General features: G+C 44.5%; 1 protein-coding gene across 7 annotated transcripts in view; it reads right to left on the bottom strand.

Annotated features, from left to right (window-relative positions):
• Positions 1-24,317, bottom strand: part of IRF2 (interferon regulatory factor 2) — a 45,147-nt gene that overhangs the window by 2,142 nt on the left and 18,688 nt on the right. For all 7 annotated transcript variants that reach the window (XM_086611778.1, XM_086611776.1, XM_086611781.1 and 4 more), the window contains 7 exons: positions 23,383-23,490; positions 17,660-17,759; positions 16,869-17,045; positions 14,792-14,838; positions 10,724-10,835; positions 6,986-7,150; positions 817-863 (listed from right to left, as the gene is read on the bottom strand). In XM_086611778.1, the coding sequence (XP_086467904.1) occupies positions 817-863; positions 6,986-7,150; positions 10,724-10,835; positions 14,792-14,838; positions 16,869-17,045; positions 17,660-17,759; positions 23,383-23,490 (756 nt within the window). The remainder of the gene's footprint in view (positions 1-816; positions 864-6,985; positions 7,151-10,723; positions 10,836-14,791; positions 14,839-16,868; positions 17,046-17,659; positions 17,760-23,382; positions 23,491-24,317) is intronic.

Below are 24,317 nucleotides of genomic sequence, written 5' to 3'. Positions count from 1 at the left end.
GTGCCTTCAGTGAGTTTCCCCTGGCCTTTAAGTACTTATGGAGATAGGTAATTCTGGTCATCTGATGGCAGCCCCGAAAAAAAAGATGAGCGCTGCTTTTGCATAGGTGCAGTTCAGGAAGAGTTCATGGGGTGGGTATTTTCTCCAAGGATTTCATTTACACAGCAAAACCCAACTGACCGCTCGGGAAAGCGTTTTGCCTCACATGTCTCAAAACATTCAAGTTGCATTTCTATCACAGGTGTAAGCATTTCCTCCAATTGTATGGGTTCAGGTGCCATTTAAGGAAAACAAAGCAAGCACACTTTCAACCAAGGTAAAATGCTCACCACCCAGCAATGTCCGAGCACACACATACACACACTTACGTGCACGTAAGTCCGCTGGTTTGCTCCATATCAACAAACCAGCTGGCACCGTTGATGGCTCTCCAGAACGTGTTATTTATCATGCAAATTAATTTCCTTGTAGTTTGGACAGATGAGGAGGAAAGAACTTGTAGAGATATCCATTCTACCAGACAACCATCCAAACATCTGTCTCGCTTGAACCTTCCTGGTTTGTTTTTCTCCCTCAGCTATTATTAAAATGAATACTCATTTCATAGATTTCATAGATTTCTAGGTTGGAAAAGACCTTAGAGATCATCCAGTCCAACTGTCCCTAATCCCCATTAAACCATATTCCTAAGTAGTTCATCCAGCCTATTCTACTCCACTGGTAGACAGAGTTGCAAATGGAGAAGGGGGGAGAATATGTCAGGACATTGTTCTTGAGACCTTGCTCCAATTTGCTAAAAATCCAGAAAACGCTTACCTCTGCATTTTCTTCATCGCTTGGAACGCTGTCGGTTGTTTCACTTTCTGTCAAACAAAACAGAAGCAAAAATGAAACTCACATTATTCTAGCTACAAGAGCAAAATTCAGCTCAAGAGACCTGATCCACTTTCAACAAGTGGGAGCAAACAGAGTCACACCAACCAACCAGTAAATAACGGAGAGCCTGGAACCCCTGCTGCAGCAATCCAAGGGCTAGACAGCACAGCTGCATTGAAAAACTGGGGTAAATTCACATGGTTGTCACAGTTAACATGCTGCAGACAGCAACAAGGAGGGAAGTAGATTTGTGCTTTCTGGGCAGAGGGAATAGCCTCCCGCAAGCGAGGGATGTCCCCTCTCCCTTGCCCTCTCTTGGCAACTTCAGGCTTGGCAAAGAGCAAAGTTCTGTCCAAATCCTTACTTTTATCTCCCTGCAAAACCAGCAACAACTCCAGCCCAGAGGAGATAACAGTTCATGAAACAAAAACACACTATCTCAGCCTGCTGCCTCAAGGGCTTGTTGTCACTTCTGGTGCTTTATTACTGTTATACTTTGCTCTTGTTTCACTTTTGCCACCCATGCCCAGCCCCGTACCCCCGCAGCCTCTTTCTCAACCCTTCATCCACCACTGGAGCCTGCAGAAATGCTACTATCTCCAGCCCTATCACCCCCTCCCCCCGACCATGCACAGCCTCCCTCACCCTCATCACTTCCACCAGCATGCAAACACAGGGGTGCAGCTCCAGCAGGACGGCCATCCTCTGGCACCTGCAGCCCTTACTTGCAGAAGAGCCTGAAATCCAGGAATTTTGACAGTATTTTCGAGCCCATGTGTATCTGAAAGCAGGTGTCCCAGTGTCTGAGGGCTGGGCTCCTGGCCCATGGGCTAGTTCGGAGTGCTGTGCACCTCAGATACATCCAAGATGGGTCACAAACTCCTCTTTTCAAGACCAGTCTGTGCCTTCCCGTTTCCTGGGAGGATAACACTAGGCATCTAGCAGGCTACCACCAGCATTAAGAAGAGTCTTTGTCCAAGCCCCACCTGAGGCTGAGCAGATGGGGCTCATCCACTCCCTGAGCCAAGAGAAGCCCAGATATTAAGAGGCTGAAGGAATGATGTGATGAGTTACTGTAGCAGGCAAGGGAGCTCTCAAGTCCCAATTTCCACTTTCCTGTCATGCATTTTAGCCCATGCAAACTGCTTTGCACAGCCCCCGCACCCCTGCAACCATAAACCGTGATCCTGTCTTCCCAGAGAGCAACCTCGTGCTCTGCGCTGGACATAACACAAGTGCTAAGGATGTACAGACTGTGCCTCCTGGATCGTGCCACTGCATGTCTGCAGAGAGACTGGCAGCACCTTGCCCTTCTCGAGGCTCAGCTAAACATTAGGTTTAGGAAGAAGGCTGTAAACCAATGGTCTGAATCACTCTTTCAGACTCCAGGAGCTAAACTGCACCCCAAGTCCTTCTGAAGCAGGAATGTGGGCAGCTCAGCTACTCCAGACCACTACTTCCAAAGCCAGCACCTCCCCTATGCCAGAGTCTCCACCGTAGTGTGCAGTAAGCAGAGGAGCAGACCGGAATGTTAAATCCAACTGTGAAGCCCTGTGAAGTTAACACTGTGCAGGGCTTCTCATTCACTGGCCCAAGTAAAGAGGGATGTGCCAACATGATTAAGCTGATTAATTAAGCCATACTGGGGGGAGGAGAGGCAGAAGTTAATCTGTGCAAAGGAGAAATGGCCCCAGAGGTAGAATCAATAGGAGGAATACACTCAGAGACAAGAAACAGATATTCCTTGACATGAAGAAACATGTGGCAACCAAAAAAGAATGATGCAGCTGAAAAGGAATCCATCCTTGGTGTTTATACATAACGAAATGCTGAGCAAGAGATAGCACTATAGTTAGCAAAGCCAGGGAAGCTCTCCACTCGGGCATGGAAAGTTAGAGAGGTTATTTCAATCAAGAGGTTATTTGAATCAGTGTCAAACATAAGAGGAGGTTGACAACAGCCTCAGTACTAAAAAAATGGGTTTTGTAGACGTCAGTGGAAACATGAGAAAACTGTCAAGGGCCACTCATATCATTTGCCTGAGTAACCTCAGAAAGGAACTAGAGGTGTTTTTGAAATAAAACAGATTTATGTAGGACAGCTGACACCTCAGGCTACCTTTTTGTTGTTGTTGTTTCAGAAGAGCTAAACTAACTGTTCCGGCACAGCTGTTATGGTCATACTCTTTCCTGTCATTCAGCGGTGGCATCTGACAGAGCAGGCAGCTCTACCCAGCAAGCCCATGAGCACAGGGCCAGGGCTTTTGTGGTGTTCTCCTGTATGGGTCTGCGTGGAGCAGATAAAGCCAGAAATAGTCCCAATAGTGTCCTACAAGTTTCAAGGTTCTAACAAACCACAGACCCCTGTCCTCTCTCCTGCCTCAAGGGCAAATGCATGTTTAAAATAAAAAGAAGTTCATAGAACAATTCAGGCTGGAAGATATATCAGGAGGTTTGTAGCCCAACTTCTTGCTCAGAGCAGGACCAGCTGCAGGACTGGATCAAGTTGCTTGGGGCCTTATCCAGTCAGGTCTTGAAAATCTCCGAGGACGAAGGCAGTGCAACCTTTCTGGGCATCCTGCTCCACTGCCTGACTGTCCTTGTAGCGAAAAAGGTGACATTTTTTTCTTATAACCAGCTGGACCAAGTTCTCTTGTTTCTCTTGCCTGCTGTTTCTCATCCTCACACCACGCACCTCTGTGAAGAGCCTGGCTCTTCTCAATAACATCCCTGCAGCTGGGGCAGGCTGCTATGAGGTCCTCAAAACTACCTCTTCTCCAGGCTGAACAAGCCCCAGTCTCAGTACCTCCTCACAGAGTGCTCCAGCCCTTGATCATCCTGATCGCCCTTCTCTGCATTTGCTCCCATTTGTTTGTATCTTTCTCAGACTGGGAGCTCAAGACTGGACCCAATACTCCAGAAGTAGTCTAACTAGTGCTGGGTAGTAGAAGGGGATAATCACTTCCCTAAATCCAGTAGCCTGAAAGCTGGTGGCCTTCTCTGTGGCCAGGGTGCTCTGTCGTCTCACGTTCAGCTCACCGCCCACTCACTTTTCTGCAGAGCTGCTCACCACCCCAGCCTTTATCACTGCAAAGGGCTCATCCTTCCCAGGCACAGCACTTGGCATCTGTCCTTGCTGAACTTCCTAAGGTTTGTGCTGGCCCATTCCTGCAGTCTCTACAGGTCTCAGGATGGTGGCCCTGCTCTCAAGCATATTGACTGGTGTCTCCTGTTTGGTGTCACCTGTAAACTTTGCAAGTGTGTACTCTGACACCTCTTCTGCTCATTGATATAGTAAATAGGACTTGTCCCAGGACAGAGCCTTGCGGTACTCTGCTTCTTACTGTCCTCTAGCTAGAGTAACCAAGATCATCAAGAGCTATCTTGACAAACATTCAAAAGCAAGTCAGTGGCATGAAATCATCTCTGTGCGAGTTATAGAGTTTTGTAGAGTTGTAAAGTGTTAACTCTATGCGAGTTATGGGCTAGCAGGTCCTGGTGTAAGTTAGGACAGCTGAAGGCCATCAGGATGCTAAGACAACATCAGGGGACAGCAGAAGTACTTCAGTCATGCCTCGCTTTCCTTATGCAGGCTTATTGCATTCACTTCAGGGGAGGTAGCTCATGACTTGCTCAAGTCAAGGTGGTTGTCCTGTCACCAGACCACCCCTTTCTATCGTCCCAGCCCAAGCAAACACCATGACTTTCAGACCAAGACAGTGACTTTTGCTTGCATTCCAAAAACTTAGATCCTGTAGCTGAGGATAAAACAAAGCATCACTGTCACGTTTACGCAGACGGGAAAAGTTTTGCAAGAAGCATATGGAAAGAAGATAAATGTTTCAGAGGCCCTGTCTCCCAGCTGCTAATAAATTAAAGCACCCTTGTCCCCCTGCCTTACGCTTTGCAAAGCCCTTCTAAATGCTTTGGCCATTACAGACTAAACACATTGGGAAGCACAATCATTTATCAACATGTGTGAGACTAACGTTGGAGGCTATTCAAATCGTCATCCTATTCACCTGGACTCAAAGATAAAAATTACTAAACACATTTTCCAAAAACATGTCTGAAAGTAATTTCAGCCTAATGAGTCAAAGGCAAAACCATGTGTAAAATAATAAATTGCATAGGGAACAATTAAGTTTGCCTAAAAATATGACATTTATGTTTCTATCCAGTCTCCTGAGGCTTGCAAGTTAGCAACATGCTAAAAAAGGAAGGGCAGGTTGGATCTGAAACTTTTTCTAATTTCAGATGTGGCTTTGCCCTGCTTCCTATGGAAATAAGGCTTATATGACTGCAGGGACTCTATATAGTGTGCTCATGTATGCATTTGTGTCTGTTCTCCCCTAACAACTTCTGAACGCACCCTCAGACTTGCACAAGGGATAACTGAGTGCCAAAGACTCTTAACTTCCTATCAGTTGTATGAAAATAAGGAGCTAGAAAAAAAAAGAGAAACCATTAGCACCCTGACTCAGGGAAAAGCTTGTTATCTCACTCCTTTTTAGGTATCAGAGAATCCAGATGAGAGGCAGATGTTGGAAGCCAGACCTCCACAGTTCTGCTACATGGCTGTTCTGGTCTGCAGACGATTTGTAACCAGGCAGATCCACTGCCCCAGGGCCCTCAGCTCCACGTCTGCATCACATACCATTAGTGCAGCCCTTAGCACTCTGTGCCCGCTGCACTAGGCACGGAGGAAACACGCAAATTCGTGAAGCGTTCCATACTTTTTTTGACAAGTGGTGTTCCTCAGGGGTCGGTACTGGGACCAGTGCTATTTAACATCTTTGTCAGCGACATGGACAGTGGCATTGAGTGCACCCTCAGCAAGTTTGCAGATGACACCAAGTTGTGTGGTGTTGTGGACGTGCTGGAGGGAAGGGATGCCATCCAGAGGGACCTTGACAGGCTGGAGAGATGGGCCTGTGAGAACCTCATGAAGTTCAACAAGGCCAAGTGCAAGGTCCTGCACGTGGGTCGGGGCAATCCCATGCACGAGTACAGGCTGGGCGGAGAATGGATTGAGAGAAGCCCTCAGGAAAAGGACTTGGGAGTGCTGGTAGATGAGAAGCTCAACATGAGCCGGCAATGTGCGCTGGCAGCCCAGAAAGCGAATCGTATCCTGGGCTGTATCAAAAGGAGCGTGGCCAGCAGGTCGAGGGAAGTGATTCTGCCCCTCTACTCTGCTCTCATGAGACCCCACCTGGAATACTGTGTTCAGCTCTGGAGTCTGCAACACAAGAAGGACATGGAGCTACTGGAGCGGATCCAGAGGAGGGCCACAAAGATGATCAGAGGGCTGGAGCACCTCTGCTATGAAGACAGGCTGAGAGAGTTGGGATTGTTCAGCCTGAAGAAGAGAAGGCTCCGGGGTGACCTTATAGCAGCTTTCCAGTACCTAAAGGGGGCCTACAGGAAAGCTGGAGAGGGACTTTTTACAAGGACATGTAGTGATAGGACAAGGGGCAATGGATTTAAACTGAAAGAGGGGAGATTTAGGTTAGATATAAGAAAGAAATTTTTCACTCTGAGAGTGGTGAGGCAGTGGAACAGGTTGCCCACAGAAGTTGTGGGATGCCCCATCCCTGGAAGTGTTCAAGGCCAGATTGGATGAGGCTTTGGGCAACCTGGTATAGTGGAGGGTTTCCCTGCCCATGGCAGGGGGGTTGGAACTAGGTGATCTTCAAGGTCCCTTCCAACCCTAACCATTAAAAAGAAACATACAGCAGAGAAAACCTTTCATCTTTATTAAGTCGGGGGGCAAGGGGGACACACTATATTTGCAGCACATCATATGTATTCCTGAAAACGCCCCTCTAATAAAAGACGAAATGACCTCTTTGTATTACATCTAAAAAGGTTCTTTTTCCATTAGTCACAGGCTAAAACCTGCAGCTCACATTCTCAACCTCAGATCTGCCAAGTTGTTTCCCAAGCTGAAATGAGTAGAGAACTGAGTTTTTGAGTTTCGTTAAAAACACAGAAGGCAGCAGAACAGACATTTGTGGATCTTTGCCAGCTACCCTGGAAGAGCCTCCTTTCCCCCACTGCCTTCCAAACATTACCAAAAAAAGAGCATAAAGAAACACCAGGAGGCTTACCTGCATAGGATGAAACAGGGGAGATCTGGAGGGGGTACAGCTGGCTCATGCTGAGGGGCTGTTCGTCACTTTCTGTTGTCACCTCTACTACCTGGCAAACATCAGGAGGATTGGCAACTATCACCTGCTCCTCGCTGCTGCCATCAAGATGCGGCTGTCCTACAACTTGGGGTTAGAAATAAAAAAATCAATTACTTAAACACCTCAACCCTGCTGGATCTGTAGGAGCCTGTCTTTGGAGCCTGCTTGGTATTTGAGTGAGTCTCCAATACCATCTCAGCCCTTTCTTCCATGGCCACCACCTGCTTTCAGTGGGACTTCTATAAGGGAATCCGTGTGATTTATTTAGTTTCCCTCACCTTTGGAGACATTTTTTCCCCCACTTGTGATGACTCAAAACACCTAACTCTCCCCTGGCTCTCACACACAACGTCCTTGAGCCCTCTCTGACATATCAGCTGTCCAGAGGATGTCCCAGGGAAACCCACAGCCATACTCCTCCATCCAGAAATGTGGTCTCGCCAGGACATACGAACCACAGCAATCTCTCCTAATCTGGGAAAGCATCCTCAACCAGCAAGCTGCCAACATCCCATGGCGTCTGGATGCTCTCATGTAAATTATGCACCAGAAGACCAGAGCTGTCGTGCAAAAAAAAATGGCCACATGGTCATGCAAAACATGGTGGGACTCTGATTTATACATCACATGTATCTGTGAAAAATTTCTCCTCCGATTACATGCTTATTCTCACTGATCCTTGCAATGCCAGTGATGGCATGTAGAAAAGCATAGTTATACCTGTGATCTGTAATCCCCATGGCCTGCGACTGAAAGCTACAGTCTGGTTAGTTATTAACAGAGGGTTTTCCTATTCCCTCAGGCACATGATATTTCATATCAAAGGAACATTATTTATTTCTACAAAGTGAAGTCACCATGGACGCTTTACAAGTGTCGTGAAATGCTTTGCACACACTAATTGTGCTACACAAAACCCTTTCGAAACAGGGGAATAAACAAGGTACCAGGAAGTTACCGAGCAAAACTGTGGTGAAAGCAAGAATCTCTCTTCTCTGGAGCTGCCTGAGGCAATTCCCTGTCTTGTACCACTCCCCTATCGATCCCAGCAGTATGAACACATGACATCTGCATCAATCCAGCACGGAGCTGAAAGTCACTTGCTAGATCGAAAGAGCACACAGGGATGGAGTTGTCTCAGAGGATGGCTAACCTCAATCTACAGCTGCCCGAGAGAAAGGGAAGGACTACAGGTGTCCTTTCACTGGAACATAAAACTTCAAAAGGAACAATCTTCATACAGACAAATTCTGTACAAACATAGAGCTGTTAGAAATTCAGACAGCACGTTTTTTTCTAGACCTACGGTGGGAAAAAATGCAGGCAATGAAACACAGTAGATCTTGAAATTTTTCTGTTAAGTGACCTAAGTACTCCAATTATTAATTTTAAAAAAGGCAAAAGATAGCATCTATTCCTGGATGAATAAAGATAAATTTACATGAATGCACATGTACATACACACACAAGCCACTTCTGCCTTCTGTCTTTAGAGAAGGCTAGAACACAACTTTTTGCAAAATAAAAGTGACAGGTTTTTCTCCCAGGGAAAAGCTGCATATCATTTTACTTTATGTAATGTTGGGTAACCGCTGGAAAATTCCCCAAACCTGGATGTGTATTTCATGAGACAATTCCAGCATAAAAAAAAGTTACATAAATACTAGATAGTCTTTTTTTTTAGAAGTTCAATCACTACTGTTACTCCTCCTCCTCCTCATTTTGTTCCAGATACTTAGTTTCTACTGTATTTTCACCTTTCCAGTTTCTGAAACAACCTGCTTCTTATTGAGTAGGGTGTGAGGGGCAAGAGCACACATACACAGAGTTAATTTTTATCTGGGAGAAACCAATATTGTGCAACCCTGTCAGGTTACAAGCAGGCCATCTGCACTGTTTTATCTTTCTCCTCAACACCTGACAAATTCTTACCCACCCCAAGAGATAACTTGCACAGCAAAAATTACTGCTCACTTGGGCAATACGCCACCACTTTCCAGTGAGCCACACGTAGGTCAGAAACACTGCAGGTGCTGTTTGTCTTCCCTCCTCTCCAGCTGACTTTCCTGCTTTCTGTGGAACAGATCTATTTTACTGTTTTCCTCCTGTTTACATTAAAATCTCACTTGCAGTCCTAAATAAGGGCTTTTCTCTCCAGTCTGAATAAGCAGCACGCTTCACAAGCCATTAATTAAACAACACTGGATGACAGTTATCCACCCAAGCCTTGCTGTCCTACCCCTGAAAATGGATTCTGTGAGTCCAGAGAAAAATGAAAGCCCTTAAGGTGCAAATTCATTTTTGTTTCTCTGAACCTCTTGCTTGGTTTCCATGACAGACCTCTGACCATTTTTAGAAGCTAACATTGCCAATATGGGTGCTGTCTTGTAAACTACTGCAATCTTCTAAGGTGCAATGTGCATTCATCTCATCATAAAATCAAACAGGAGTTCAGGATACACTGTACGGTAGAAAACTGAGATGTTCACTGCAAAATTACTAACTCTGATGTTAGCGGATTTGGGGGAATATCAGGTACATTCCAAAGACTTATTAATTGAGCTCTGTTTGACTTTAAGATTGTAAATAAAGTAAAAGTGTACGAATCTTCTTCCCTGGGACTGCATATTGGCCTGGGTGTGTTTCAGATTTGTTTATGAGTCAGTGACTAAATAGGAAGCACTAACAGCACTAGAGTGGCTGTTCCTTCAAGTTATAAACCCCTCTGTATTAGTAGGAGCAACAATCACGTTCGAGCACTCTCACAAAGCAACAGCTGATTAAATGAACTGCCATAAAGAGAGCAAAACTACTCACAAACTCCTCAGTCACAGAAGTACTTGAGGGGCATGACTACACAAAGCCCTGTGACCCAAGACAGAGGCATCAAAAACAGTCACCACACAATTTCTGCCATCTCTCCAAAAAGAAGACTAATGTATTTTTCAAACATTTTTTTGACAATATAAAAGCAGAATTCTAGAGAAAACGGTATATGGGTCACATTTCCAGAGTCCTTGCTGCAGAGACAATCTCAGCCAAAAAAGAGCTGTCAAAAACCAGCCCAATTATTCTACTGAGAACCAATTACTCACATGCTGAGGTGACAGCTAATTCCTCATGTACCAGTTTCTAAATCCAGTTTTGCTGATCCTTGTCCTTAGCACAGTGATGTTAAAAACTGTTATTGAGATGCCAGTAAAAAGAACCAAGGTTCCTCCATTTTGTCTGCAGGTTTAAACTCCCAAATAAAATGATACTCTCTACAAATCTCTAACTCTGAGCAATGTGGAATCGTCATCCAAATGCAGTTTTAACTCCCATGTGACACTGGCTACAGGCTTCTCATAGCTGAGGCCTACCCTGTGGAGTAAGTTCATGTCAGGAAAAGCCACCTGAGCATGCCTGTAAGTGTTCTGCTCTCAGGGGAACCACCACGCTGCCAGGGTGCTGCTCGCTGCCCCTGCAAGGAAGTGGGGCTGACCTGCAATCAGGACCTCTTGTGGCCTGGGCTAGTGGAAAACGTGTCGACCCGATTATAACTGTGTTGTTCTCCAAAGTGTAAAATGCTGACAGAAAGCTGAGTTTGGCAGAGTTGAAAGGGTTTTTGAAGTCACCTGTATGCTTAGCGTATAAGAAAAGCATAGGAGTACTTACCTACAAAGTTCACTGTACTGTCAACTTCATTTTTTATACTGGAGGACAGGAAATAGTCAGAAGTGACATCATTTAGCCCATTTATCCCAAAAGATGATTCAACTGGCTCTTGCTAGAATGAAAACAGTAAAATTGGGTCAGGTTTGATTTATTTTAGGAGCCCGGACTCAGTTCATCTCGTTGTTCTGAGGTGGTAATAAATCATTGCTTCTGCCTGCCATATACTCCCTGCTCTCTGCTAGACACAGTCTTAGAACGAACATTTTGGTCCTCTGAGAAGAAGCCAGAGTTTGCTCCACTTCCAAACCTTCTGCTTTGAAACGAAAGCTATTTTTAATTTTCAGATTTAGAGTGAGCCTTCAGATAGCAAGAAATTAGTGTGCTATTTACTACAAGAGATTAACATTTGGAACAAACAAGGAAGAAACATTTCTTTAAAATAGTACTTTATTTAATATTCATCCTCATTCCTTTCCAAACATGCTGTATCTCCTAGTGTTCTCTGAAAGGAAGCCTTAGCTTCTCTACAACAATTACTAAATTCTAGACTTAATTTTTCTCTGCAGCAAATCTGAAAGCAAACCAAAGTGTTTACACTAAATACAGTCTTTTAGATCACATCATAAACATTACCACAGGGCAAGAGCATTGGGAAAACACCACCTGTTCTACATAGACTGAGCTCTCCACAAGATGCATCTCTGCAGGTCTGGTACACTCGAGTGGGAATCTAAAAAAGTCCCTTCAGAACAGGCACCAGTAAGTTTAATTTCATAAACTCAGGATTTCTTTAAAAAGCTAAAAGGACATTTAAGGGATTAGCAGCAGGTCCAACATCCTCCCTGCTACTGGCTCCCTTATAGGGTTATCGGTTACGAGGTCTCAAGTCTTCTGTTCTGACTCTGAGCAGTGCCAGCCCTGCAAGGGAAGTACTGCCTGGCTGCTGACCCCGAGACGCCTGCAGAGAGATGTAGAGCTGCCAAGTTGGATCTGATGCCATGCCATGCCCATTTTCACTGCTCTAAAGCATTTCAGCAACGGCAGGCCAAACGCGAGCCTCAGGACTTGTGGTTCCAGTCCTTCACAGTACTAACCATATGAACTGTTAGCACAGGAACAAAAAAAGGGACAGTGGGACAGGTCTTTCCACAATCGCCTGCTGTGATTGTAGACCACTCAAACAGATGTCCCTTCGACACAAGTCTGCACCTTCCCAGCCATTGAGCAAGCAAGGCAAGCACGGCACCCTGTCCCAAGGCCCCTCTGCACATCAAAAGAGTGCAAAGTTAGTGCTAACAACAACTACGTCTTTGATGAGCAGCACTGGTTGTGTCGACCTGCAGGTCAAAGAACTGGAGAGCCAGAAAAGATAAAATCAGCTGCTACTGATCCACTGAGGATCACTGACTGCAGAGACAGGTGAGGGGTGCACTGATCCACTGAGGATCACTGACTGCAGAGACAGGTGAGGGCTGCACAGGGCAGCCCTGAGCCTCTGGTGCTCTGTGATGCACCAGCAAACATGGCAGCCCCCACGGCAACGCTGCGTGCACGGCACCTTGCACGGCTTTACTGCGGCTTGGTTACAGGGAAACTCATTTAGCAGCACCTTTCGAGCTGCAGAAACAAATATGCATCCTGGAACTCAGGTGACAGTGCCAGATCAGCAAAGGGACTTGGACATTGGCACAGCTGGTGTTAACTCACCTAAGTTAGTGTCCAGATGCCTGCTGGAAGCCTAAGGTAAATACATGGGGAATGGTGTCACTTAGATTTTTAAAAATCTCAACAGGGAGTTGCATGCATAGTCAAAAGGATATGTCTAGGTTAAGGCAGAAATTAAGCCTCAGGCAGGCAGTTCAGCCCTTACTTTTGTTTCAAAGGAAAGACCCTATTTTTATCTAGGCTACTCAGACATTTAAACCCTCCTCCCATGGCTGAGAATTCACTTTTTAATGGAGAGACCTCATTTTCCCCAAAGTCCAGAGGTTCAGAGATCTGTCTGTGAGGTGGGAGACCTGCTTGCAGCTCCCCTTGCCTAACATGGAGCAGGGATTCGGTAAGGCCCAGGTCTCTCACATCCACAGGGACAAGCAGTGAAGTGCCCTGAGCACCCTGCTCAAGCTCAGCAAGGTCTGGGCAGGGTTCTTCAGCCCCATCAGCAGCTCCTGAGGGTCCCCACAGGGTGCAGCAGTGGCAACAGGGGAGAGCTCAATGCAAGACTCTTTCTACGCTGAAGTCCCTTCGCAGATGGGCATTCAGATCCTCAGCTTCTCTCTCCACTGCTATTACCCCACTGCAGTTACCAGGCAGATCGTGAAGCCGCCTCCCACTCGCCTCCACTACAGAGAGGTTTGCAGGGTAACTGCAAGGCATTCAATGGAAAACACACAACTGGGATCTCAAGAATTCACATCACCGAGCAAAGCAATCAGCAGCAGCTTTCAATGCTCAGAAACGTGCATTTGCATTAATTTGTCCACCACCCTTCTCTGCTATTACGGCCTTCAACATTCACTAGTCAGTCTAACAGTAGCTGAGCACAGAAGGAGCATCTGTTTTAAAACCCAGGCATATCTGGAAGCCAGTTCGTGAAGGCATTTGTCAGAGTAAGGGGGAACAGACAGGAAGACTACCTGGCCCCAGCTCAAAGCCTACAAGAGCTGGGTGGCCATACCATAGTTGGTGGCTGGTGAGCCATGCGCTCGTAGTAGGTATCACTGGTGGGCGCCTGTGCTGGAGGTTTGCTGCTCCTGCGTCGCCTGGGCTGACACTCTGTGTGGCTCAGAGCAAACCAGCTGGGGAAAAAGCACTCCCAAAAGTGGTGAGCATCGTCCCACTGGCACCTACTCCAGACCTAATGCCGCATGTACTAATCTCCCAGGCATCACTGGAGCTCCCTCAGCAAAGACTATTAGTGAGATTAACCTTAATGAAGAAGATGAGATTGTTCAAGTGCTTCTACAGCCTTTCAGGTATTTAATGTTTTGACTAAAAGAAAGATTATGAAGGAGGGGAATGACAAAGCACGCGGCTCTGCTCTGACCAAAGGGGTTTACTAGCTCCCTCTGAACCATCAGGGTCATGTTGTAACAAGCGTACATGGCTGCATGATCCAGATAAGATGCTTAAAAAGTGGTCCCTTTAAGACAGATTTAAAATTACAGTATTCTGAGATGTAACTCTGCAAGTCACAACTGCTGGGACAGTGTCTGCCTTCCAAACTCAATTTCAACAGAGAAGTTTTCCCAGGACTCCAGTTTCACCTAGCCCAGAGCATCTCCTGGCCAGCAGGTGCTGAAGCTGGGCCCAGGCATGGGTGGCACAGCACTTGATGAGTGAGACGTAGGGATAGAGTTGCCCTTCTGCTGCGGACACGGCTGCTACATGCAACCCAGGAACATCAATTTTACTGAAGGCTGGAAGTCTGAAACCTTTGTGATTTGCTCTTTGAAGGCGGAACGAATCCTGCCGGTGTGTGGTACCAACCACCTCGTAGAGGCACTCTGCAGAAGCTGGGAAACACCACGCTTTATAGGGAAAGCTAATGTCGGTCTGGGTCCATACTCTGAACAAGCAGAAGTGTCAGGCAGTGACTGAGGAGCTTTACAACTGAGGTGTTCTAACTGACGAAGCATGAGCAGAAGGTGCAGCTCCGACAGAAGTTCTCCCCCTCGCCTAAATGAAAATGAATTTCCAAAGCCTTACGCACAGAAATTAACTGCTCCAAAAGGTAGCTCTGTTGTTTAGAAGCATTCCTTCTGTAATTACTGTACTTCTGCTTACGTAGACAAACAAATGGCAAATGTACTGCTGAGGCTGCCAGTTACCCAACCTCCAGGCGTTGTAACACAAGGGCTGTGTCAACCAATGACGTCAGTCATGGCTCTACCAGCCTTCATGTTGTTAAAAAAAAAAACACAACTAAACATCCCATGTAACTGTAGCTACTTAACTAAACCACAAGCATGAGAGATTTGCAAATATCCACACCACTGGGGTTATTAAAAAAAATTTGCAACAGATTGTTTTCACAAGCCCTCGCACTATTGAACAGCCGCTTCTTACCTTAATTTGTTTGAATTTGTCATCCTTCTCAGACTTCGTTTTTTTTCCTGCAACAACAGAGGGAAGATTTCTTAAAGTCCTGTGTGCCATGAGTTATCCTTCACACTTTCTATATTCACCAACAAATAGACCCAAAATTTGCCTTAAAACGACAGCACCCCTAGGAACAGGAGAACATGCTTTGCTTTATTTTAAACCCCACTTAAGGCCTGGGAAGTCAAAAATTCACCTTGAACAACCTGGCTTTGTGTTTTGTTTGTAAATGGTTACAAGAAAGAACCACGATGGGACTGAGGAAAGCAACTGCAGTCAAAAATCAAGGTGAAAAATCTGGAAGAGTGACAAACTAAGCAACAAGGCCTGTTAAAAAAGAAGGAAGAGGGAGGAAAAATACTCTTAAAGGGGAAAAAAGTCAAAATATATGTCTCATCACATTTGTGACACTCTGTAGCTATAGGAAAAGGGAGATTGTTGATTTTATGTGAAAAGAGATCACTATCAACTTCAACAAATATTTTTGTAAATAGTTGCAACCTGAGGGGGACGGAAATATTTAATTCATGCAAAAGTGGTTTGTGCAATCATGCTGGACTTCAGAATCCAGAAAACCACACAGCATATGACCCTCACGAAACGCCGTGTGTCTTGGCAAACACCAGCGTTGCTGCCCCTGCTCTGACCTGACAGGACCCCGATGCAGAAGCCCAGACCTGCTGGTGCAAGCTCAGCTCTACCCCACTGTTTGCACAGACGTGTCCCAGGAATTTCTCCCATCTCTACTACAACACAGCACTGTGAATTAGAAATGTTTGCAGTCAAATTCTTTTGCTCTCACTCACACATAAATTTAGTCACGTGACATGTAGAAAGGGCATGTGAGAATATATGCAGGGCCCAAAATATGTCAGTTTTATAGTAACTGGACTCGTTGCAGAATCCTCTCCTGCTACAGCCCTCACCTTCAGAATCTCAGCTTTCATCATGAGCTTTTGCAGTTCTTACAACTATGAGAGGTATCTACCACAATGGGACAGGTTATGGTTCGGGGAAACATGCCTGAACATACAAAATACACCAATGACAAGAGACTGGAAACAGTTTAAAAGCAGATGGTCTAACTTTTGCAGATTGATCTCCCTTTCATAGTATGATTCTGCCCCAAAAATGCCAGAGTTCCTCAGTTCCATCCATACTGACCTTAAACTGAAGATGTGCCTTTCACTTCTCAATTTAAGAAAACAGCAAACTGAGCTACAGGTGAACTGAACTGGATTTTAGAGGAACACCGTGCACTTGGTTTGCAGGTTATCTTTCTGTCCAAAAATCCTACACACCAGAGGATACCAGAAGATTAAGGAAGCCATTGTTCTACTCCATAAATCAGTAACAGAGCCATAAGGATGGCAATGAGCCATAAAGAAGCCAATGTTTCTACTCCATAAGAAACCAAATACTCATGAGATTGACCTGGTGGTTAGGTTCTCTCCTGGCAGGCAGGAGACCTAATCTCTCAATTTGGGGATTCAAATACAGTTTCCCATTTCATCATTATCATGCTGTGGAGGCTGGTTTTTCATGGCCTAGTATAGCTACGTAACTAATGAAGTGGTTTCACAGTTTAATGTTCTGAGCAGAGTGTACTGCTCCCACTCAGCTCAGCAGAGCGTCAGTTTATTTTTACCCTTGCTTGAAAAAAGATACCAAAACGTCTGCCACCGTATTCTGAATGAGCCCTACTGAGTCAAAAGCATTGATCTCTAATATCTCCCTAATCATCTTCCTTGACTGAAGCAGACCTGGGACTAGCATCTGAACACAACTCCATTGGCTTTGACAGAACTAAAACAATTTACATCCGTCACCAGCTTGGAGGTATCACATCTCCTTGATCCTCTCCCCACATGGCTTCTTCTCTTAATTGAATGTAGCCCATTTTTCATACAGCTGTTCCTAAGTTCTGGGGAACATCTGGATAAAAACATCTAGTTTCACAGCAGAAGTAGAACTGGCACATTTTGCAGGCCTCAAAATAACAACAATGCCCCCAATTTTCATGTGGACGAGCTCTCCCCTCTACCTTTTTTGGAAGGTCTTTCTGATAACGGCAGCATCCGGTACACCCTGAAGGCATTGTTTCCTTTCTTTATACTTTTGTCCTTCACTTCTTCTATGTCAGGCAGAGAGTTCATAGCACAACGGAAGTTTGCCTTCCACGTCTTTGGATCGGGTTTATCTACTCCTGACTGGTATTTTCCTAAGTAAGAAAAGAAAGTTAAGCACACACGACGTGCAATCGAAAACCTAAGGCGAATTAGTAACAGTGTAGGTTAACTTCAAGGTATCAGCGTTCGGTTCCCATGACAAGCACTCAAACAATAGCTGAGGTTGCAAGAGAAGTACTGTGATCTCATTCCCATGCACATTTCCAGAACACTTGATGAACAGTTTCTGCTCAAGAAAGACCCAGGGCACTGCAGATCAGATGTGACTCCACAACAATGTGGAAAAGCTTGCACAGCATTTACCTTTATTATGTCTGGCTCAGATCCATAGAAAGGCATAAAAAGCCTAAGGGTCCAAGTCTGCAAAGTGCTGAGTGTGCTCTACTCTTGACAGTTTTGAACCCAACGTTGTTAACGTTTAAATCAATAAAGTTTTACTATGTTCCTCAATGCAAATGAGCTATGGCCCTCCAATAAAGCTGGAGAGTATTGCACGCCTTGAAAAAAAACACATAGCCTCCCACAAATCTAGAAAGTTAAATTCACTCTCTGTGCTAGTAAAAGCAAAAACAAGAAAGAAGGAAAATGTAACTTTAAAAGAGAAAACAACATGAAAACCTGTCCTGCAGAAAGAGAGTTCCAATACCTGTGTGAATTGCCCAGTTTCTAAATAAGGGAGCATCTTTTTCAACATCCCACCCGTGTCTTGCCGCATGCATCCAGGGAATCTGAAAAATCTTCTTCTCCTGGAAGGGAAAACAAACAGGAAATGCCAACACTGGTTCGCTTGAGGGGTCTTCTGATGACTTTAAGTCACTTATTTAAAAGCAGTTTCAGCATCTGCAAGCATTTTGCTTCCTTCTAACCCAGTGCTGCTGCCACTGAACTCAACAGGAAAATACCCACTGGCGTCACTGAAAGCAGAATAGAGCCCTAAGTATACGAAATACTCTGAAGCCCCTTCATGGACCATGAGCCTGGCATCTTTCCAAGCTGACACATGGATAAAACATGTACTGCTACACATTCCTAAACATTTTAAAGAAGGCTAGTTTTGGCAGCACAGACACTTTTATGCTTAGAAAAATTAGATATGAAAGTGAACAACCATAGGAACAGAGCAAATTCAAGGGATTTAGAACCCAGCCAGTAAAATACTAGCATGATGAAGGAAAGGGATCTCTCAAATTTATATGTCCAGCAAACGGACACACGAATATATCAACCGCAGACATCTGTCCAATGGGATACAAAATACAAGACCCCCATGTGAAGGGGTGGCATTGAAGATAGTTGAACGCATTTTAGTTTATAAACTTTAGGCCAAAGAGCAGTGCATTTAAAGCAATCCAAAGGAAGGTTTTTTTACAATTTATTTTTTTAACACACAACGTATAGTTAAACCTGGGCATGCCTTATGTGCTGGAAGTATAAACTGATTCCCAAAGGGATCAGAAAAACTCATGGAAGACAGTACGCTGGTGACTATTAAAGATGATAATTTTGGAATGCAGCTCCAGCTCTGGGAGCCCGATGGCTTGATGGCTTTCAGGGCTTGAACAGCGTGTTTCCTATACTCCTTCCATAAGCATTTAGCACACAGGATACTGGGCCAGATGGATGCTGGATCAGCTGTGTTTTTATGCCATACAACACAGGAACAAATTCCTATGTGATGATCTACAGAGCTGTTTCAGAACTCTTCACGCTTATTTCTGCAAAGCCTAACAAAAGGAGTTTGCTCCACAACACCTGTTTTTTCTCGCCTATTGAGTGCAATAGATCTGATCTGGCTTCACATGCAGACATCTTGTGCTATAAATGCTGTCACTACAGGTTTAGATTCACTTCTCAGCCTGTGAAGAATCATAGAATGGCATAGGCTGGAAGGGACCTTAGAGGTCATCTAATCCAACCTCCCTGTCATGGGCAGGGACACCTCTCAACTAGATCAGGCTACTCAAGGCTCCGTCCAACCTGGCCTTAAACACCTCCAGGGAGGGAGCATCCACAACCTCTCTAAGCAATCTATTCCAAAGTCTCACCACCCTAGTACTGAAGAATTTCTTCCTAAGATCTAATCTAAGTCTGTTCTCGTTGAAAAAAGCACTTCCAGGGCAAAATGCACCCTCCTCCTGATGTGGCCACCTGAGCTACGTCAACTGATTTGCACCCTAAAAGATGTTATTTCTCTCCATTGACTACCAACAGCTCTAGACAGGCACCTCTCATTTAAGTGACTGCATTGTAGATGTCTGTGATTGGGTGAGATGAATCCTTTGCCCTTCCTCCAACAATCACTTTTCTTCCTTGTCTGTCTGGTTAATATTTCACTAATGTCAAGGTTAGGTTTATTTCCTTTCTTTTCCATGTGATCTTTTCTTTTTTGAGCCTGCATTTTGTATTGTCCTTCAACTCGTCTTCAATCCTTTCTCTCATTTACATTCACTTGTTCAGAATTGCATTCTTCCCTTCCTTCTTGGCTTCATCTTTTCTTTAATTTGGTGAAAGCACAGATTTAACACATTCCTCATTCCCCTTCAAGCCCTCACACTCTCATTCTTCCTCTTAATCTATTCCCATCACTTCTCTCGCGGGCCTTTTGCCTCTTTACTCTTCCTCTCTATATAGTTAAATCATCCTACAGAGACGCTCTGCTCTTTCCTCACATAGAAGTGGTCTAAAGATCCCACTATCCTGTGGTCCACAGAACTATTGTATTCATCAGAGCTAGAATAAGCTTCCTTGCCTTTACTCTCCCATAGACTATAATGAGAATGGAAAAAAAAAAAAATCCATATTCCCATAGAAGACAATTTCTATCAACAAGAACTTTAAGATTGACCAAACTAAAAAGTCTTCTCATGCTTGGCAATGGGGAGAGGTTTGAACAATGCTACACAGTGCTACGGAGGTTATACCATGGATTTCATACTCCGTATGAGAATTCAGAAAGTCCTACAGAAACTAGCAGACCTAAAAAGATTCCAGACGTAGCATCCTGTCATCATCAGCTGTACACACTGCTTCACAGGAAGGTGCCAGGACACTCTCAACAGCAGTCATTACAGCATTTCTGTTCATTACAGAAAGTTCTTTCCTATTCTAGATATCTTAAAGCACACAGACTTATAGTAAATTGTAATATAAATAACAAAATCATAAATCCATGTGTCTTATGATTTTATATTACATATATAATTTTACATACCTGTATAGAAAGTACAGATTTTCTCGTCACCTATCAAATATCTAATCTTCTCCGAAATCCCACAAGACTGCTGGTTGCAGCAGCATCATGTGATTGCGTGTTCTGCTCTAGTTTACCTGGATGCTTTCTATTTAAATCACAATTTTTGGATTTCACACATCAAATATTTACTTATTTTCTTCTTCAGGCGATGCCTCCTAATAATGACCTTAAACAGGAAAAGGCTCATCAGTGCTTTCTTTTAGCCTTGGAAAACCATGTACTCTCTGGTACAGCACCCCATCACTGGACATTTGTGTAAGAGCCCTGTGTTTCTATTAAAAAATCAGCCTCCCCTAAAGCCAAAAGCACAACCCACGAAACTTTTGCAGCGTAACAAGAACTGTTACCAAATGCGCTTGGGGACATCAAAAGGGACAAGGCGTCACATTCTTAGAAACAGGCAGGAAGAGGAAAACAGTATCGAACGCTTGCAACCCTAGCGTTGCAAAACACTCCAAGCAGGTGAATGAGCATGAGATCACATACCAGCTAGAAAGTCATAGGACAAATCTGTCTGGAGGGTAATACTCCAAGCACCCATCAAAGCAGCAGCTTGCCTCTTGACTCCTGTTACAGCTACTCTGAATGTTTCTACTTCAATTTCCTTTTCCAGATCCATAAAGCACACGGACCTCCTATTATCCCCCTCCTCACACTACCTCTGCCCTCTACTGAACCATGTAATTTGCTTCACACCTCCCAGTTTTGTCTCTCTAGGAAGGTAAAGAAATTCCCTTCCTCCCTCATGCCATACAGCAGGATAACACTTTCACCAGGGAGGTACACAAGCATTTTTTCTTTAAGCCCTATAGATAGGGGTCTGTTCTGGAGGGGAACACAAAGCAGGAGGTATAATGTGATCAACTGACAGTAGGGGAAGGAATTAGATGTCAGCTGTACTTGATTTGTCATTTTTAACCAAGAGAGGTTTAATTCCTTTCTCAGTCTGGAAAAATTCCCCAAGAAGAGACAGCCAATGACAAAACCAGAATGGCAATGGTTTCTTTAGTATTTAAATCTTATATCCTTAAAGGCTGTGCACACACAGAGAGTGCCATTCTCTTGCTTATCTGACCCACCTTCTTTTCTATATGTGGACTGTCCTTTGCCAAACTCTGATTAAAATATGCAAATACCAAAACCCTACAGCCTCCGGAGTCGATTCTGTGGGTACAGAACAGGCTGTGACATATATGATACTGTATCATTGATTCCATGCATGGCTTTGTTTATGGTCAGGATTTACAGTAAAAATAGAAATATTTTTGGTTTAATGATTCATTGTTGGAATGAATGTTCAAGCATTTTTTAAGCAGAAATGCTCAGAAGTGCAATTAGCTTGTTGAGCACAATAAAGACAACCCAGAAAGATGCCAAATCACAGGGCAGAAGTGGGGAATAGAGTTTAATAAACCTCAAGGCAGGCCACTTAGCCTGGTATCATCCTGCTGGTAGGAGCCAGGGCTTTGTTTTAGGAAAAAAAACCCCACACATTTCAAACTACTTTATTTATGAGACAAGCCTTGGTCAATATAGAATATGCTAAGGACAAAATCTCCTACTGACTCTTGCATGCAAACATTTTATGCCAGAAGCACAATGCAGAAATCACTGTAACAACACGCTGCAAACATTAAACAACATGACATGCCTTGCAAACTGCCTTTGTGGGCTGGTGGGCTGAACTTGGAAGCCCTTAGGACAGTGGCAGCGTTTTCACACTGCAGAGCAAAAGGAGGCAAGTACATCCCTGGGGTGTATCAAAAAAGATTATGTGAACATAATCTAAGGATGACAACATTGTATGTAAGAGCTATATGCTCAAATCTGAAATACTGCGTCCTGCTAAGCGCAGAGAAATTATTTCAGGATTGGGAAGGAATGCCCAGCAAAGGACAGCAGAGAAGGACTGTCAGCAGGAGAAACCTGACACCAAAGTAGAGACACTCAAGAAGAATCCATAGGGACCTGAACGTGGGACTCAAATTACAAAGACAACAGTAAAAACTGGTCTCTTCCTCCTCTTCAGCTGTGGCCCCATTATGCAAGAACAAGGACCTACTCAAATTCACAGGGCAGCTAACTAGGGAATGGATAAAGCAATATTTATTTACCCAGCCACAGCATGTGAGAGTCACTGATGCAGGAAGCTCCTGAGAAACAAAATTCATAGCTGAAACTTAAAGGGCTCCTGATAATTTTATAGTCAGGAGCATTTCTAGCTTTGAAAGCTGAAATGAAAAGTAGTAATCTTAATTGCCATTCTTCAGCTCTAAAAACGAACACCTGAACACTACAACCACTACTGTACAGAGGATATCAGATTCTCTGGGTTAGTGTCTTAACCAGGGTGGCAGCTCCTCTGTTTCTGCACCTGATTTTGTGTATTACCACCCATTTTGATAATAAAGTAGCCTCTGTAGCCAAAACCGCTTCATGCTTTTCAGTGTGGTGAATTATTCTCCTGCATACCACAGAACGCATGCAATATTTGCGGGGTTTATTACTGTTCAAAGTCTCTAACACATTCCTCAGTTTTATTGAGCCAATTAAAAAAAAAAAATCAAATTGAATGCTGACATTTTGGAGCTTGTGCTCTCAAAGTGTCTAGGGCTCTCAGTTAGATCTCAGGACCAAGAATACGAGGTTTGGGTCAGGCAGGGGCAAAGTTACCCCGTTTTCTCCCAAGCTGAGTAGTATCAGAGAAGTCACACAAGTCTGAATCAGGAGATCGTTGCTTCAAGCCAGAGTCTAACACAGAATTGCAGCCTCCTGCCTCAGCAGAGCATTTTGTTCACATCCCCCTGACACTACCTGGTGAGCAATCTGTTCCCAGCTTAAATAAAAACCTAGCAGAGTCTCCAGAAACCCTCGCTCTGACAACAAAGAGTTGGAAAATGTTTTCAAAGGAGCCACAAATCCACCAGACCAAAGCAAGACACCTCAGATCTGGCAGGTGAGGCTGGAGGAACAGGTTCAGCAGGAAGCATTCAGCTCTGCCCTTCCTCCCCATGTCACCCCTCTCAAAACCAAGAATGAGTCCATTTACCTATCCAAACCTCAGGTGCTGCTGTAAAGTCCCTCTTCAGCACATGTACACACGTACCCCCCCTTACCTTATTTAGCCATTTCAGCCCCGGTATCGTGTTGGAGTTGATTTGCTCTTCCAGCCAGGGGCGCATCCGCATCCTTTCGACAGGCATGGTTACCCACCCAGGAAGGAGCTGCAGCGAACAAGGGACGAGGTTACTTGTGTTCCAGGCAGAACTCCCAGGCAGCTCCCCCACAGTACAGGCTTATTAAATGTTTGCAGGCATGGAACAATTATAAATGTAACAGTGACTTTGGATCTTTGTAGGTGCCTGCCCTAAAAGCAGCTGAGATAAGAGTCTTCTCTATGGCAGAAAACACTCTTCTGGTACACCAGGATTGGGAAAACCTTCACCTGAAGAAGGCACAGTATATTGGTAAAAGCTTGTCTGCTGATACAGGTGGGATACCGGAGGCCGCAACGAAAAAAATTACCCTCCTAAGAGACCTCTTTTTGGCACCCATATACCTGCATTTGCACAAGACCTTATTTTGCCAAGAAAAAAAAGGCAACCAAAAAAATTCACATGCAGGAGGCATCGCTAAACTAAAAGCTAAACTGAAGCACTTGCCAATATGAATGCTTTCAAATGGCTGGCTCTGTCCCATAAACTCGACTAAAATTACAAAAAATACATTTTTACATCACAGCAATCTATCAGACCACTTTGGTTCTGGCTGAGTAGTTTGACCCTCTCCCTTCAGCTTCCTCTGATCAGCCCAGTCACTATTTTTTAGCTACTATTTTACATTTTGATACTGCTTAGCTAGGAAGTGAGTGCTTCACAGCCCCCTCGGCTGCACTACGCCACACTGTACGCCACACTGTACGAGTCAGCTAACACTCAAACTCACTTCTTTTTTTCTCTCTTTCTCTCTCACACACGTGACCCTGATGCCACTTCGCTGTCTAGAGCTGTAAATTATTGACATAAGAGTCCAAAGTCTTGAACTCGAGGCA

Source organism: Tauraco erythrolophus, chromosome 5, assembly GCF_009769465.1.
Source record: "Tauraco erythrolophus isolate bTauEry1 chromosome 5, bTauEry1.pri, whole genome shotgun sequence".
Lineage (NCBI taxonomy): Eukaryota > Metazoa > Chordata > Aves > Musophagiformes > Musophagidae > Tauraco > Tauraco erythrolophus.
Note: the sequence above shows the minus strand (reverse complement) of the source record. Positions and strands in the feature narration are given on the sequence as shown.